At 38.9% G+C, this 14,212-nt stretch overlaps 1 protein-coding gene across 1 annotated transcript in view; it reads right to left on the reverse strand.

Annotated features, from left to right (window-relative positions):
* Positions 1 to 2,523: 2,523 nt before the first annotated feature.
* Positions 2,524 to 14,212, reverse strand: part of LOC126969115 (cilia- and flagella-associated protein 43) — a 34,302-nt gene continuing 22,613 nt past the window's right edge. The window contains exons 14-24 of the mRNA XM_050814422.1: positions 13,921 to 14,094; positions 13,419 to 13,546; positions 12,676 to 12,870; positions 11,663 to 11,788; positions 10,164 to 10,269; positions 8,492 to 8,650; positions 7,974 to 8,087; positions 7,448 to 7,591; positions 6,821 to 6,973; positions 6,109 to 6,245; positions 2,524 to 4,531 (exon numbers count right to left, since the gene is read on the reverse strand). Of these exons, the coding sequence (XP_050670379.1) occupies positions 4,390 to 4,531; positions 6,109 to 6,245; positions 6,821 to 6,973; positions 7,448 to 7,591; positions 7,974 to 8,087; positions 8,492 to 8,650; positions 10,164 to 10,269; positions 11,663 to 11,788; positions 12,676 to 12,870; positions 13,419 to 13,546; positions 13,921 to 14,094 (1,578 nt within the window). The 3' untranslated portion in view covers positions 2,524 to 4,389. The remainder of the gene's footprint in view (positions 4,532 to 6,108; positions 6,246 to 6,820; positions 6,974 to 7,447; positions 7,592 to 7,973; positions 8,088 to 8,491; positions 8,651 to 10,163; positions 10,270 to 11,662; positions 11,789 to 12,675; positions 12,871 to 13,418; positions 13,547 to 13,920; positions 14,095 to 14,212) is intronic.

The raw sequence follows: 14,212 nt of genomic DNA on the forward strand, positions 1-14,212 counted from the left end.
ATTGAGCACAATTTTTTGCCTCATGCCGGGGTATGTGTGTACGTTAGGGAGGATATCTGTTGTCGCCGTCTCGGCAATTTTGAGGGTAGGGACCTGTCTACTCTCTGGCTCCGCGTAGATTTAGAGGACCACGTCCGCATCTATGCGTGTGTTTACAGGTCCCATAGTGGTAACGCAGAAACCGATCACCTCATGGGCTGCGTTCAAGCGGCAATTGACGACGTGCTTGCACAGATCCCCTCCGCTGAAATCGTAGTCTTGCGTGATTTCAACGGGCACAATGCCGAATGGCTTGGATCACGAACCACAGACTACGCAGGGCGATCTGTGCATAATTTTGCATTGGCGTATGGTCTGTCCCAATTGGTTGAGTCGCCAACGCGGCTCTCGGATGTGGATAGCCACATACCGTCCTTATTGAATCTTCTGCTGACTACACATCCCGATAGTTACCAGGTCTCCGACCATTGCCTAGTCAGGAGTGTAGTGCCCATCCGACGCCAACGTCGCAGACCACCAGCGACCCGACGTGTTTGGCACTACTAGTCAGCAGATTGGGATAGGATGCGTTCCTTTTTTGCATCCTACTCTTGGGGCAAGGTTTGTTTCCCTTCGCATGATCCTAGTGCCTGCGCCGTTGCAGTAGCCGATGTGATACTGCAGGGCATGGATATTTGACGACAACAGAAAAACACCGCCGACCATCCCGCGGTGTCAGAGCTCTATACCTGAAGTACAGTTCAGACAGAAAACTGTGAGGCGAGCTCTGTTTTCGTTGGACGTCAGGAAGTCGAGCGGGCCGGATGGCATTTCTCCAATCGTGCTCAGAACGTGTGCCCTTGAGTTGACGCCGGTGCTAACGTGTTTATTCCGGCACTCTTATTCTAAAGGCGTAGTCCCTGACTCATGGAAGTCAGCCCTTGTCCATCTGATCCAAAAAAAAGGAGAAAGTTCGGATCCGGCGAACTACAGGCCTATTGCTATTACCTATCTGCTCTCCAAAATCATGGAGAGCATAATTAGCCGCCAGCTTTTAGTATACCTAGAGGGTCACCAGTTGATCAACGACCGACCGTACGGCTTTCGCCATGGACGGTCGGCAGGTGATCTTCTGGTGTACCTAACACATAGATGGGTGGCGGCTATTGAAAGCAAGGGGGAAGGCCTGGCAGTTAGCCTGGATATAGCGAAGGCCTTTGATCGTGTATGGCACAAGGCGCTCCTCTCAAAACTTCCATCATTTGGGCTTCCCGAGAGCTTATGCAAGTGGACCTCCAGCTTCCTCACTGGGCGCAACATACAAGTCGTTGTAGACGGTTTTTGCTCGAATCTTAAGTCCGTAAACGCTGGAGTGCCCCAAGGCTGTGTGCTATCTCCCACGCTTTTTCTTCTGCATATCAATTATATGTTGGACACCTCCAACATACATTGCTATGCAGACGACAGCACTGGTGATGCCGTTTACACGGGCCATGCAGGTCTCTCTCGGGAAAACGTCGACCAGTGCCGGGAGAAACTTGTATCTTCTATCGAGTCCCCTGTCGAAAAGGTCGCGGGATGGGGTAAATTGAACCTTGTCCAATTTAACCCCCAGAAGACTCAAGTTTGCGCGTTTACCACTAAAAAAACCCCATTTGTCGTATCACCGCTCTTCGATAACACTTCCCTTAAAGCCTCGCCTTGTATCGGAATACTGGGTCTGGAAATCTCGAGCGATTACGAATTCCGTGGCCATCCGGAGGGAAAAGTCAAATTGGCTTCGAAGAAGCTGGGCGTCATCAATAGAGCATGGCAATACTTCAAGCCGGCCCACGTTCTAGCGCTCTACAAAGCGCAGGTCCGGCCACACATGGAGTATTGCTGTCATATCTGGTCTGGCGCACCCCAGTATCAGCTCGATCCATTTGACCGCGTGCAACGCAGAGCAGCTCGAATTGTCGGGGACCCAGTGCTCTTTGAACGGCTGGATCACTTGGCGTTGCGTAGAGACGTCGCTTCATTGTGTGTCTTCTAACGCATTTATCACGGGGAGTGCTTCGAAGAGCTGTTTAACCTGATTCCTGCCGCCGGATTCCACCTTAGCACGACGCTCCACAAGTTAGGATATCATCCCCACCATCTGGAAGTGTGGCGGTTCTCCACAGTGCGGTTTTCAAGGAGCTTTCTTCCACGTACTACAAAGCTGTGGAATGAGCTTCCTTGTGCGGTGTTTCCGGGACGATACGACATTGGTACCTTCAAAAAAAGCGCGTACACCTTCCTTAAAGGCCGGCAACGCTCTTGTGATTCCTCTGGTGTTGCAAGAGAATGTGGGCGGCGGTGATCACTTAACACCAGGTGACCCGTACGCTCGTTTGTCCTCCTATTCCATAAAAAAAAAGTGTTGATCAATTAAATCTGCTAATTATCCAGAATTCCATTAAAATAATCATAATAGAATAGTAGTCATAAAAAAAAACAAAACATGAATTATATAATATTTATTAAACAGAAACAAAAGAAAGGTTTTATAATTAGTAGCAATAAAGGATTAGTATATGTCTAATCATTTTAAGAAGAAGAAGGCCAACAACAACATTAGCCGCCATGCTCTGGAGTGGATTCCAAAACGAAACAATACCACCACCATGGTCCAAAGGTGGCGCAACCAGTCGCGGTTTCCAACAAAATGTATACAGCTCTATAGAGTTGCGAATTCCTTTTTTTTAAATGACACTAAGGGACGAGACGAACGAGACGTTCAGCTGATTTTAATTGATACGCCCTGCCCATTAAAGTGCAGTGCCGCTCAGGATTCTTGAAAAACACAAAAATTCTAAACATCTCAGTCTCATCTCAGAGTCTCATTTGCCTAGTAACTTCACTAGCTACGGCGCCCTTCCGACCGAAACACAGTAATGTTTACACATTACTGTTTCACAGCGGGAATAGGCGCCGTTGTGGTACCCATAATCTAGCCGGCATCCTGTGCAAAGGAGCCTCCCACTGGCGCATTTGGTGGCGCGACCAGCTAGGTGTTAGCTTACAGACTAGAAGTTAGCTAGCGGACGGTGGTGTCCCGGTGGAGCCCTAATAGGAGGGAACAAATGAGTGAAAAAATGAACTAATGACTCTCGACAAAAAGCTGCACGAAGAGACTGAAAGTTGTGGAGAAGTGGAACAGATACAGTCAAATAAAATGTTTACACCAAGACTCTATACATGGCCGATTGAAAATAATAATATTAATGAATATTTAAATAAGTGTTAAGCTTTTGCTTGCTTTTAATTTAAGCTGGATAAAGGACAAATAGTAATATGTAAGATCTGGACACACCTTATTCCAAAGTAAAACAAATAATTTGATTTAAAATCATTTCATTTCATTTCAGTGTATAATGGCGATATTAAATGAACGCACAGGATAAAGCTACAAAAAATTACGTAACCCACCCAAATAAGTAAATGCTTTAAAATACCATAATTCAGAACAACCTTGTGAGTAAGCTAGTGGTCGCGCGTTAGCGTAGGTACCTGCTAAACCCACGCCGCACTGTAGTCGTAGCAGAACTCGTAGCTGAGAAGCGCCTACGTAAGGCTAATAAAAATATATTATAACTTGTCTGTTTCAAAATTTCAATTATTTAATTCCCTTATGATTGCGTTTTAATATTTCTACCCGTGTGTTCATTTAATTTATAAAATTTGTTATGTTTTTCAAAATGATATTCTCACTTTTGGGATTAATTACACTAATAAAACAGAAAACAAAATTTTATGAACAATGCGGGTTTTGAACCCGCGATCTCTCGCATTCCGTGCATGCGCTCTTTCCAAGTGGGCCAAGCGTTCGAGTGACGTATCATTTATAAAATCTTGTATGCATTGTTCTTTTTGATCGAGTTGTTGAGTTAGTTGAGTTGTCTTGTTGAATTGATTCTCATTAATACAATAGTGATAGAAACTCTGAATGCAATAACTATGTATCATTGCTTGCTCACATACGAAACTAAATTTTGTTTAAAAGAAGTTTTGGTAAAAAAATATCGATTGACTGAATTAGTATGTCAACTAATTGGAATAAAAACAAACAGTAAATAGACTTAACCACAATACATCAGAGAATACTGCATTTAAATAGGTTTAGCGGTTTCTGAGATAAGCTTGCAGTATCAAACAGACAAATATTCTAAAATCTATTTTTGTCTCGGTTTATGTATAACTGTTTTTTTTTTTATTATTTAATGTATAGATACGGCCATGCTTGGGGTTTTATTTGTACCTATGCATAATAATTAAATCATTTGTGGCCTTGGCTCTTGTGGTCTCTTTTCATTACATTGTATTTTATGTCATTCTCAGTCTTCTATTATTGGTGTTCTGTAGTTATGTAGCCACTCAATAATCTCTCTAGTCAATAGTCCTGAAGCTGGCCAGCGTGGGGTAGGTCTTCAGCCGCAGCAGCTCCAGCTCTGTCTGCAGCAGCACGATAGTGGAGTGGTTCGCCTGCACGTCGCGGATTAGTTTGCTGCGGGCTACCAGTGTCTCCATACTGGAACATAATTGTTTTAATAAGGAACGATACGAGCAGGATTTTCAGCTGATGGTAATTGATACTCCCTGCCCATTACAATGCAGTGCCGCTTAGAATTCTTGAAAAACCCAAAAAATCTGAGCGGCACTACAATTGCGCTCGTCACCTTGAGACATAAGATGTCTTCACGCCCTTCAAACCGAAACACAATAATGTTTACACATTACTGCTTCACGGCAGAGAAAGGCGTCGTTTTGGTACCCATAATCTAGCCGGCATCCTGTGGAAACGAGCCTCCCACTGGTAAATGCCCTCAGTCGCCTCTTACGACACCCTTGTTAGTTAGTATACAAGCAGAATACACTGCAAGTCCGCCCATAACACAAACCATAACTATAACACTAGCAAGGACTAGCGGAATTAACACTTAATATTGTAACACTAGAAATAAGGGATTGCTTGTAACTAATTCTAGTAGGCTTCATAAGATACTTAATAGCTTTAAGGGTCAATGTATACACTTTTATTATAAAGTCCCAGCCACTGTTCAGGCATTATCTATAAATAAATTTAAATGTTTTATAAAAAAATGGCTCTTTCGTAAATCCTATTAAAAAATGCTGGGAGAGTTTCTTGCACCTCTTCTTGTCTCTCGGAGCGCCATTTGTTTCCGAAGCGGTAGTAGTATCTAGTATATTAGAAATGACATCAAAAAGAATTCTAAAGGAATCAAGTTTATGCCTTTAATATAACATTTAGTTACCTACTTACGCAGTATCCTTCTTTGGCATGTTGTACAAAATTAGTTCACTAAAAATCAATGAAATTGCTCACGGTAGAGATTAAACTACATAATAATATGAGATAGTACGGACAACAAAAACATTTTTAATCCTAACAGGTAACTGTTACCCTGTTATATGAATATTTTGAATATAATGCAAATAATAATAATGATATGAAAATAATTGTAACTATGGATGAAAACTAACGAAATTAATGATTGATTAAATGTATATTCTGATATTGAAAAGAGTATCAAATTACGAAAGCTAGTAGAAGACAACACAACTACTGCTTATTTAGTTTATTAAATTTCAACATAAGTCATAACTTTATAACAAACTCGACATGTGATTACTTAAAAAACATGAACCACCGTAAAGTAAATGAGCGATGAGTAAGCGCCAGTCCGGATCAACGGGTTTTAAATATATTTTAAACATCTAACAACTTAATAGAAAACGTCGTAGCTTCAAACTTTTTATTTTTTTGAAAGTAAGGAACGAGACGAGCAGGATGTTCAGTTCGTGGTACTTGTTATGCCCTGCCTATTACAATGCAGTGCCGCTCGGGATTCTTGAAAAACACAAAAAATCTTAGCGATACTACAATTGCGCTCGTTACATTGAGACATAAGATGTTAAGTCTCATTTGCCCAGTTATTTCATTAGTTACGGCGACCTTCAGACGGAAACACAATAATGCTTACATATAACTGCTTCACGGCAGAAATAGGCGCCGCTGTGATGCCCATAATTTAGCCGGCATCCTGTGCAAACGAGTCTCCCACTGGTAAGTAACTGATAGGTTACCGCTTTTTGAAAACTCTTCTGATCCGTATCGGCTCCAGTGGATCTTCATTCAGCTTCTTCTCCGATGCTTTCACGTTCAGGCTCACTATGAACTTCTCCAACTGTTGCGCCTGGGCCGCTACGCCATCTATCTTTATCTAAAATATAAATATTGTTTATAATATGGTTGTGACAATATTTATCTTAAATTGTAAATATATACCACTAAAGCCCAAGTTATGGTTTGACCACAATTTCTATTATTCTATTTGTATATTCTAGGCAACACAACTAAAAAAGATTAAAACATGGTTGCTGTTTAATTCTAAATAAAAATAAATTAAATATAAACGAAGCTTGCCAAGGAAAGAGTATCATAGAAATTTAATAATATCTGACATACTTATTAGGATAGAAGAGCAGACTCCAAAAGAAAATCTCTTAAAATGAATCTTATGTAACGATTTTCGTATTTCTTATTTTTTTTTTATGGAATAGGAGGTCAAACATGTGTCACCTGATGTTAAGTGATCACCGCCGTCCTTACTCTCCAATACCAGATGAACCACAGGAGCTCTGCCAGCCTTTCAGATAGGTTACTACGCGATTTTTTGTTGTAACGTTCTGGAAACATCGCTAAAGAAAGCTCATTCCATAATTCGGTTAATCGATAAATGTGGTACAAGACACCACATAATGTAGCGACGTCTCTATGAAGATCTATATCTCTTACCTCAAGCTCCTCGACTCTTCGTATCTGCTCTTCCAGTATCTTGTTGACAGACACCTTGGACGCCTCCATCTCTTTCTCGAGCCGCACGTAATCTTGCTCGTCTGTGTAACCCAGCTCTTTGTTCTTCAGGTAATACTGAAGTTCTTTTGGTACCTGCCATTATTGTTTTGCCTTGAAATTGCAAAATCAATGATGCAATCTTAAACATTACAAATTCTTTTAATTAATTATTAGAAGCACTACTTATATAAAGCTGTAATTACTGTCTTTTTAAACGTTTGTTTCTTGTGATTCCATTAATATATTATCTTCACATCTATAATATTATGTTTTATTTTTATTTTTGTATTTTTCAGCTTTTTGTATTAAATTTGCAAACTTTCAATGTTAAAGTTAAGAATAATTAATTAATGATTAGTGTAAGACTAATAATATTTCTTAAACATTCTTTAGTGAGAAACCATTATTAGTACAATTATTACGAAAGACAGTAACGAAAAAAATACGGCGGTAAATTAACTTAAGTACTTAAGTAATTTACGTAAATTGGTTCATTATATTATTTTTGGATGACAATTGCTCTTACTTAACTGTTGGTGAATGATTACCGTTATTGAGATAACGAACCTTCAGTCTCCGGTAGGAGTAGAGCTCCTGCTCCATGTGCCTCAGTTTCATTTTCATCTGTGCGTGTTCCCACTCCTTCGCCAGGATGCCCTTGCGGAAGTCCATCTGCTTGCGCATCATGCGCAGTTTCCAATCTCCCACTTTCTATATATTTAACCAGTTTTAATTACAAATTCCAACAATATCATATAATAATAATATTCACTTCATTATAGTTTCCTTAAAATACGTATTTAAGACTAATGTTACATTTATATTGTGTCTTACAGGTAACTGGAGAGCTTTATGCACTTTCAATCATTATTTTATCGCTTTCCAATCCAAAAACCTACGAACAAAATTATTGTAATAACATCAGTTTTCTAAGATCCACTATATTAAGCTATCGTTTTTGAGACAATTAGCCGGAAAACATTTTATTGTGCTTTGAAACTTACGAGTATCATCAGTTATCTAAAATTATATCTGAAATGAAACTGTTTTCTCTAAAAAGAACCCAGCCAGCTTACAAACTGGAGTATCATACCAATATCAAGTTGTTAATAGATTCAATGTCCTCGCGGCGGATGAGCGTGGCGTCTTCGAAATCAGCAAAGTGTCCCGTCGTCGTGATCTCCACCTGCCCTGCTGGCAGCACCAACTGAAAAATATAATATTAATATTTCATTTCCAATCAAGTAATAACTGTCACCATTGTTGATTTACAGAAAATTGTTATTGCGGTATGGAATTATATCTGACCTGCGACCGCAGTTACTTCGATTGATCTTCCAAAAGAGTTCGATTATTTCTACATAAAGCTTGCTTCTTCAATTTGTTACTTCTAACGATGTTATATATTTTTAGGATTGTTTTCTTATTAAATGGTTTGTTATGTAGACATTTTTGGCATATCAAAGGAATGACGAAGATGGTTGATCTTATCAACCGAAACCTAACACTTTTTACTCAGATGATATGACCACAATTCAGGCTGATTTTCTGATCTTTGTGAGAATCAACCTTCATAAATATATAAGGATAGAGCGTATAATATCAAGTAACCTGAATAGTTTTGTTCCTGGCTAGGAACTCAACCTCATCACGGTGTTGCCGTATGTCCTCGTTGGTCTGCGCGATTCGGACCTTCCTCGCGTGAACGGCATTTTTCCAAGTGTTGCACGCGCTCTCCCCGTACGTCATCTCCTGGGCTACAGCTCGCATCTAAACAGAGCCAAGATGGTTATCGATTAAAGGTTCTTCACGCTAACGTTCCAGATCATTATTAAAATAATCGCTAAAGTTAATTTAGATACAATTTTTTATGAAAGCTAGAGTATTTCTTCTTCTTACTTCCTCAATCTACCAACCTACCAGTTGGATTTGTATTATTTTTGTATATGACAGCCAGATTCATAAGAAATAATATAGGTACGTCTTCGTCGTACGCCTCTTCGCTTTCCATATAAATTGATTTAGGTGAATTTAGTTAGAAGTGAAAATATTCCCGAACTTCTATATGCACGTGTGTTATAGTACACAAGGTAACTGAATCCCAAAAAACCCGCAATGAATAAAACTTAAGTCAATGATAAAATCATCAAAGAAAGATAACTTCGACCAGCTTGCTATAATTGTTCTGGCGATTGGCAAGACTCTGTGGAAATGACGTGTCAGAATGAATTTGGTAAATCGTATGACCGTATCCGATGAGTATTTCTTCGGATATAGAACATTTCGAACTCGATTCCAATCACTATGTATGTGTTATTTTTTGATATTGGCAAAAATCATAGATTTAGAATGTACTAGTGACCCGACAGCCCGATAACACCTGATCAATTTTTTTGTCAATATGTGCGTTAGCTGTTGGTTTAATCTATACTAATATTATAAAGCTGCAGTGTTTGTTTGTTTGAACGCGCTAATCTCTGGTATTACTGGTCCGATTTGAATGATTCTTTCAGTGTTGGGTAGTCCATTTATCGAGGAAGGCTATAGGCTATATATGTTTTTTTTTTCAAAATTAGGGATCCGTAATAAAATTGCTATTTTGTAACACAAGGTGTAAAATCGAAAACCTATTTTTGCGTGCGCTGCAAAAACTATTGACAATAGAACAAAATGATGTACAGGCTATAATATATGCAATATTTTATTACTTATAAAACTATCGCGTGAAGTATACTTTATATGGCAAAACAACGTTTGCCGGGTCAGCTAGTGATCAAAATAATAAGGAACTAATAACCAAGAGAGGCTAACTGTTTACCACTCGTCAATCGAAATCGATTACTGTAACAATAGATTTGCTTTCCTTTTCTATCTTTACATTTATGAAAATTTAATATACGTTCACAAAAATCGTCATCTTTTTGCGCTTAATAGTGATTTTCATTATTATAATACTAGAAATAAGAGATTGCTTGTAACAAATTCTAGAAGCTTCATAAGATACATAATAGCTTTAAGGATAAATGTATACACTTTTATAATAGAGCCCCAGCCACTATTTAGACATTATCTATAAATAAATTTAATTGCTTTATCAAACAATGGCTTTGTCGTAAATCCTACTACTCCACAGCTGAATATATAAAGGAATCAATTTTGAGAAAATATCTATATCTCCATTAGATATGTTTTTCTCTCTTGCACGCCTTGTTTGTTTATACACTAGTATATTGTAAGTTGCAGACTTAGCAGAAATAGTATGCAATGTTAAAAAATTACTTACTCTAATTTCATTTTCAATCTTGACTCTGCGCAGTTTGCACGTAGTGTGCCACAGACCTTCATCCATCACTGGCGGCATGTTACTGATCTGGTCCAATAAATCCACCCTGGGGTCACACATTTTTATATACATTTTCCTCGAACCATATATTATTACAACTAGCCGTTCCCGCCCGCCTCGCTGGGCGAATTTAAAAGGAAATTAATTAAATTTTATTCATCTTATTACAAACACGATAAAAACCTAATATAGCCATAAACCATCTAGGATAAATTTCGCATCGAATGGTGGTAGTTTCATGTCGATACGATCAGTAGTTTAGGCGTGAACGAGCCTCAAACAAAGACCAGTTTCATTATCTTAATATACAGGCTGTTCCAAAGTTATGGGACATGAAGGGAAAGTACCTTAAATATCGAAGATAGGCTATTTTACTGAAAAAAGACTTTGTTATTTTTAAAAGTTAGTAATTCTGCATTCAAAGATTTTCTAAAAATTACTTGCCTCGTCTGGGAATCGAACCGACTTAAATGTAAAAAAAACACCCCTACTCTTATGATGCCAATCGAAAGAATGGCCAAAAACTAATAACTTTTCTTAAGTAACATAGTATTTTAAAAGAAAGTAGTCAATTAAGTGGGTATTTTTTTGTAAATTAATTAATTAAATGCTCAAAATGTGATCCCTCCTGTCTTACGCAAATCGCCAATCTTTTAATGAGTCCGCTGCCTGTTGATTTTCTTGTCATTTTATGGTGAATACTTGATATGATATGACACAATTCTGTTTGTAACTCACCCACGTTCTCGTATCGTTTTTTGTATAGCATATCTTTCACGTGTCCCCAAAAGAAGAAATCTAATGGTGTAAGGTCCGGGGATCTGGCCGGCCATCTAATCGGTCCATTCGTACCAATCCAAGCAGGAAAACATTCATTTTACGTTGTTCCTTTCTTTTAAAATACTATGTTACTTAAGAAGAGTTATTAGTTTTTGGCCATTCTTTCGATTGGCATTATAAAAGTAGGGGTGTTTTGTTTTTACATTTCAGTCGGTTCGATTCCCAGACGAGGCAAGCAATTTTTAGAAAATCTTTGAATGCAGAAGTAATAACTTTTAAAAATAACATAAAGTCTTCTTTCAGTAAAATAGCCTATCTTCGATATTTAAGGTACTTTCCCTTCATGTCCCATAACTTTGGAACAGCCTGTATATTAAGATAATGAAACTGGTCTTTGTTTGAGGCTCGTTCACGCCTAAACTACTGATCGTATCGACATGAAACTACGACCATTCGATGCGAAATTTATCCTAGATGGTTTATGGCTATATTAGGTTTTTATCGTGTTTGTAATAAGATGAATAAAATTTAATTTTATTGTATTTATATATATATATGTATAGAGCTCATCTTTTTAACGAAGCCTAACCAAGAATGAATGAGTTTTACTATTCTCTAGTGTTTGCTATCAAACTTACTGTAGATGACGACTAAATTACCCTTTGAAATACTCCACACAATCGTGGTGCATCAACGGCGGCTTCTGTCCAGTGAGGATGGCGTTGGCCAGGTCATACAACACCACTGGTATCATGGTAGCTCGCTGGTGCCATTTGGGTCGCTTCCTGTATTCAAATCCAAATATTTTTATTCAAAATATATGATATCGCTCACTAAAAGACAAAAACTACCTCCCATTCGAAAAAGTAAGGCTCAAATATAAGCAAATATATATGTATTTGTATTCATTATTTTGTTTATACGTTGACGTTACGTCCAGGACTGTTAAGAAGACACGTCTAACCAGTTTTCAGTAATATTTGATCTATTAGAATTTATGGATGTATGATCAAGGCATAAATCACAGGTCAAATTCAGGAAGGCCTTTAAGATTATTTACGGAGTGAGATGCCCTTAAGAAGGATCAATATGTGTAAACATTTGGGATGACTTGCGGAGATTCTAGGAATAAATGTTCGAGAGAAGATGTGGAGCGTCGATATGACATTGTACATTCTTTGTTAAGAATAGAACATCAGTTATTTTGGGTCTATCATGGAGTTGTATTATATGATGTCTCTCGCATGTTGACTCTTAATAATTGTCGTATGTTTTTCAATATTGAAGGTATTCAACAAATATGCGTAGTCCTAATCTGTAAATTTATGGAGAGTGCTATGCTCGGACTTTTCATGTGAGATCAAATCATAAATGAGGAGATCCGTAGGAGAACCAAAGTCACCGACATAGCCCAAATTATTGCGAAACTAAAGTGACAGCAAATTCCTGGAATGGCGACCACGTACCAGAAGACGCACTTTTGGTAGAACCCTACAAGATAGACCGACGATCTGGTCAAGATTGCCGGAATACGTTGCATGAGGGCAGCGCAAGACCGACCGTCATGTAGAGCTTTGGTGGAGGCCTTTGTCCTGCAGTGGACGTCTACCGGCTGATGATAATGTTAATTTATATTATACAGAGGGTGTATATACAGTAAGCTGTCAAGTACCTAAACACCTTGTAGCACTGCTCCACGATGATGGGCGACAAGTCTGCGAAGTGATTCTTGAAGGTCTTGTCGAGCTGGCGGTCTCTCTGCGCCAGCCCGTCGTACGAGCTCTGACACTCCTCCGCTTGCTCATTGATCTGGTGCAACTCACTCTGCAGCCTCTCCAGTTCCTTCTCAGTCTTGTGAATATTTTCTCTACATGTTATTATTATACAACAATAATTAATCAGTAATTTTTTTGCCATCTAGCGATGACCAGTTATTGTTTAGTTAAGACAAAGCCTTCTTAAGATTAAGTTTACTGAAACCAAATTCATTAAAATTAATGCATCTTTTATAGGAAACACATTTCTATAAAAGTATACCTTGCGGAATTGTAATAAAGTTATTTAGATAAATAATAAAGACTCAATTTACATGTTGTAAGCCTAATGCCTTTTGCCAGTGACGTATGGTTCGTAAATCACGGTATGTTTGCATGTTTCAGGTTGTGGCTTCATCTACAATAACAAAATGTTTAGATTTGAAAGAGCGAGAGCTCTTTTTCCTAATAAGCAATTATTGGGATTGAGCTGGTTATCAACTATAAAGAAGATCCTATAGATGAAGCCTCAGCGCGAGAGTTGAACAAGGTATACCAAGATTTACGAACCATACGTCACTCGAACGGTTACATCAAGCAAGAGACATGAGAGGAGATCGAATGGGTATTTAATAGAGAGAACAATCTCTAGTATCATTACCGCATATCCTCTAATTTCTCTGCCATTTCCACACGATCCAGGTTCACTCTCCGCAGCCGCATCAGGTTCAGATTCTCTTGTCCAATCACGGAGTCCACTTTCAGCTTCGTCAGCCACATCTCCTTTACCTAATATTAACATGTTACCGTAATAGAGCAAAAATATCTCTTACTATACTTAGTTGCTCTAAAAGTGGCTTAATATGCGGGCAGAAATGTTGCATGGAACTAGTGACGTGGTTCAGCGGGCGGAATAAAGTTCGAAGTTCTTTTTTTATGAAAATAAGCTCATTTGCTCAGTAATTTCACTAGCTACGGCGCCCTTCAGATCGAAATACAGTAATGTTTACACATTATTGCGTCACGGCAGAAATAGGCACCGTTGTAGAACCCCTAATCTAGCCGGCAAAGCCGGCCTCCTGTGCAAAGGAGCCTCTAACAGGTAAACTGGATGACCAACAGGCTTGCTTATCCTCTTCCGACTTCCAACTTAAGTAATTCACCTTCTGGTTGAACTTGACGATGCCCTCGTTGACCACCTGGGTGAGCTTCGCGTACTCAGCATGGAGCATCTTGCGGTACTTGTCCCTCTCCTCGTTGCGGAAGGCCACCTTGGCCTCGTAGTCGAACACCAGGCGCAGATCGTCCTCGTTGAAGTGTTCCGGTTCCTTCTCTAGCTGTTCATTAGAACAAATTACTAATAAATATTTTTTTTATGTAAAAGGAGGACAAACTAGCGTACGGGTCACCTGGTGTTAAGAAATCAACGCTGCCCACATTCTCTTGCAACACCAG

The sequence above is a fragment of the Leptidea sinapis genome, chromosome 17 (genome assembly GCF_905404315.1).
Source record: "Leptidea sinapis chromosome 17, ilLepSina1.1, whole genome shotgun sequence".
Taxonomy (NCBI): domain Eukaryota; kingdom Metazoa; phylum Arthropoda; class Insecta; order Lepidoptera; family Pieridae; genus Leptidea; species Leptidea sinapis.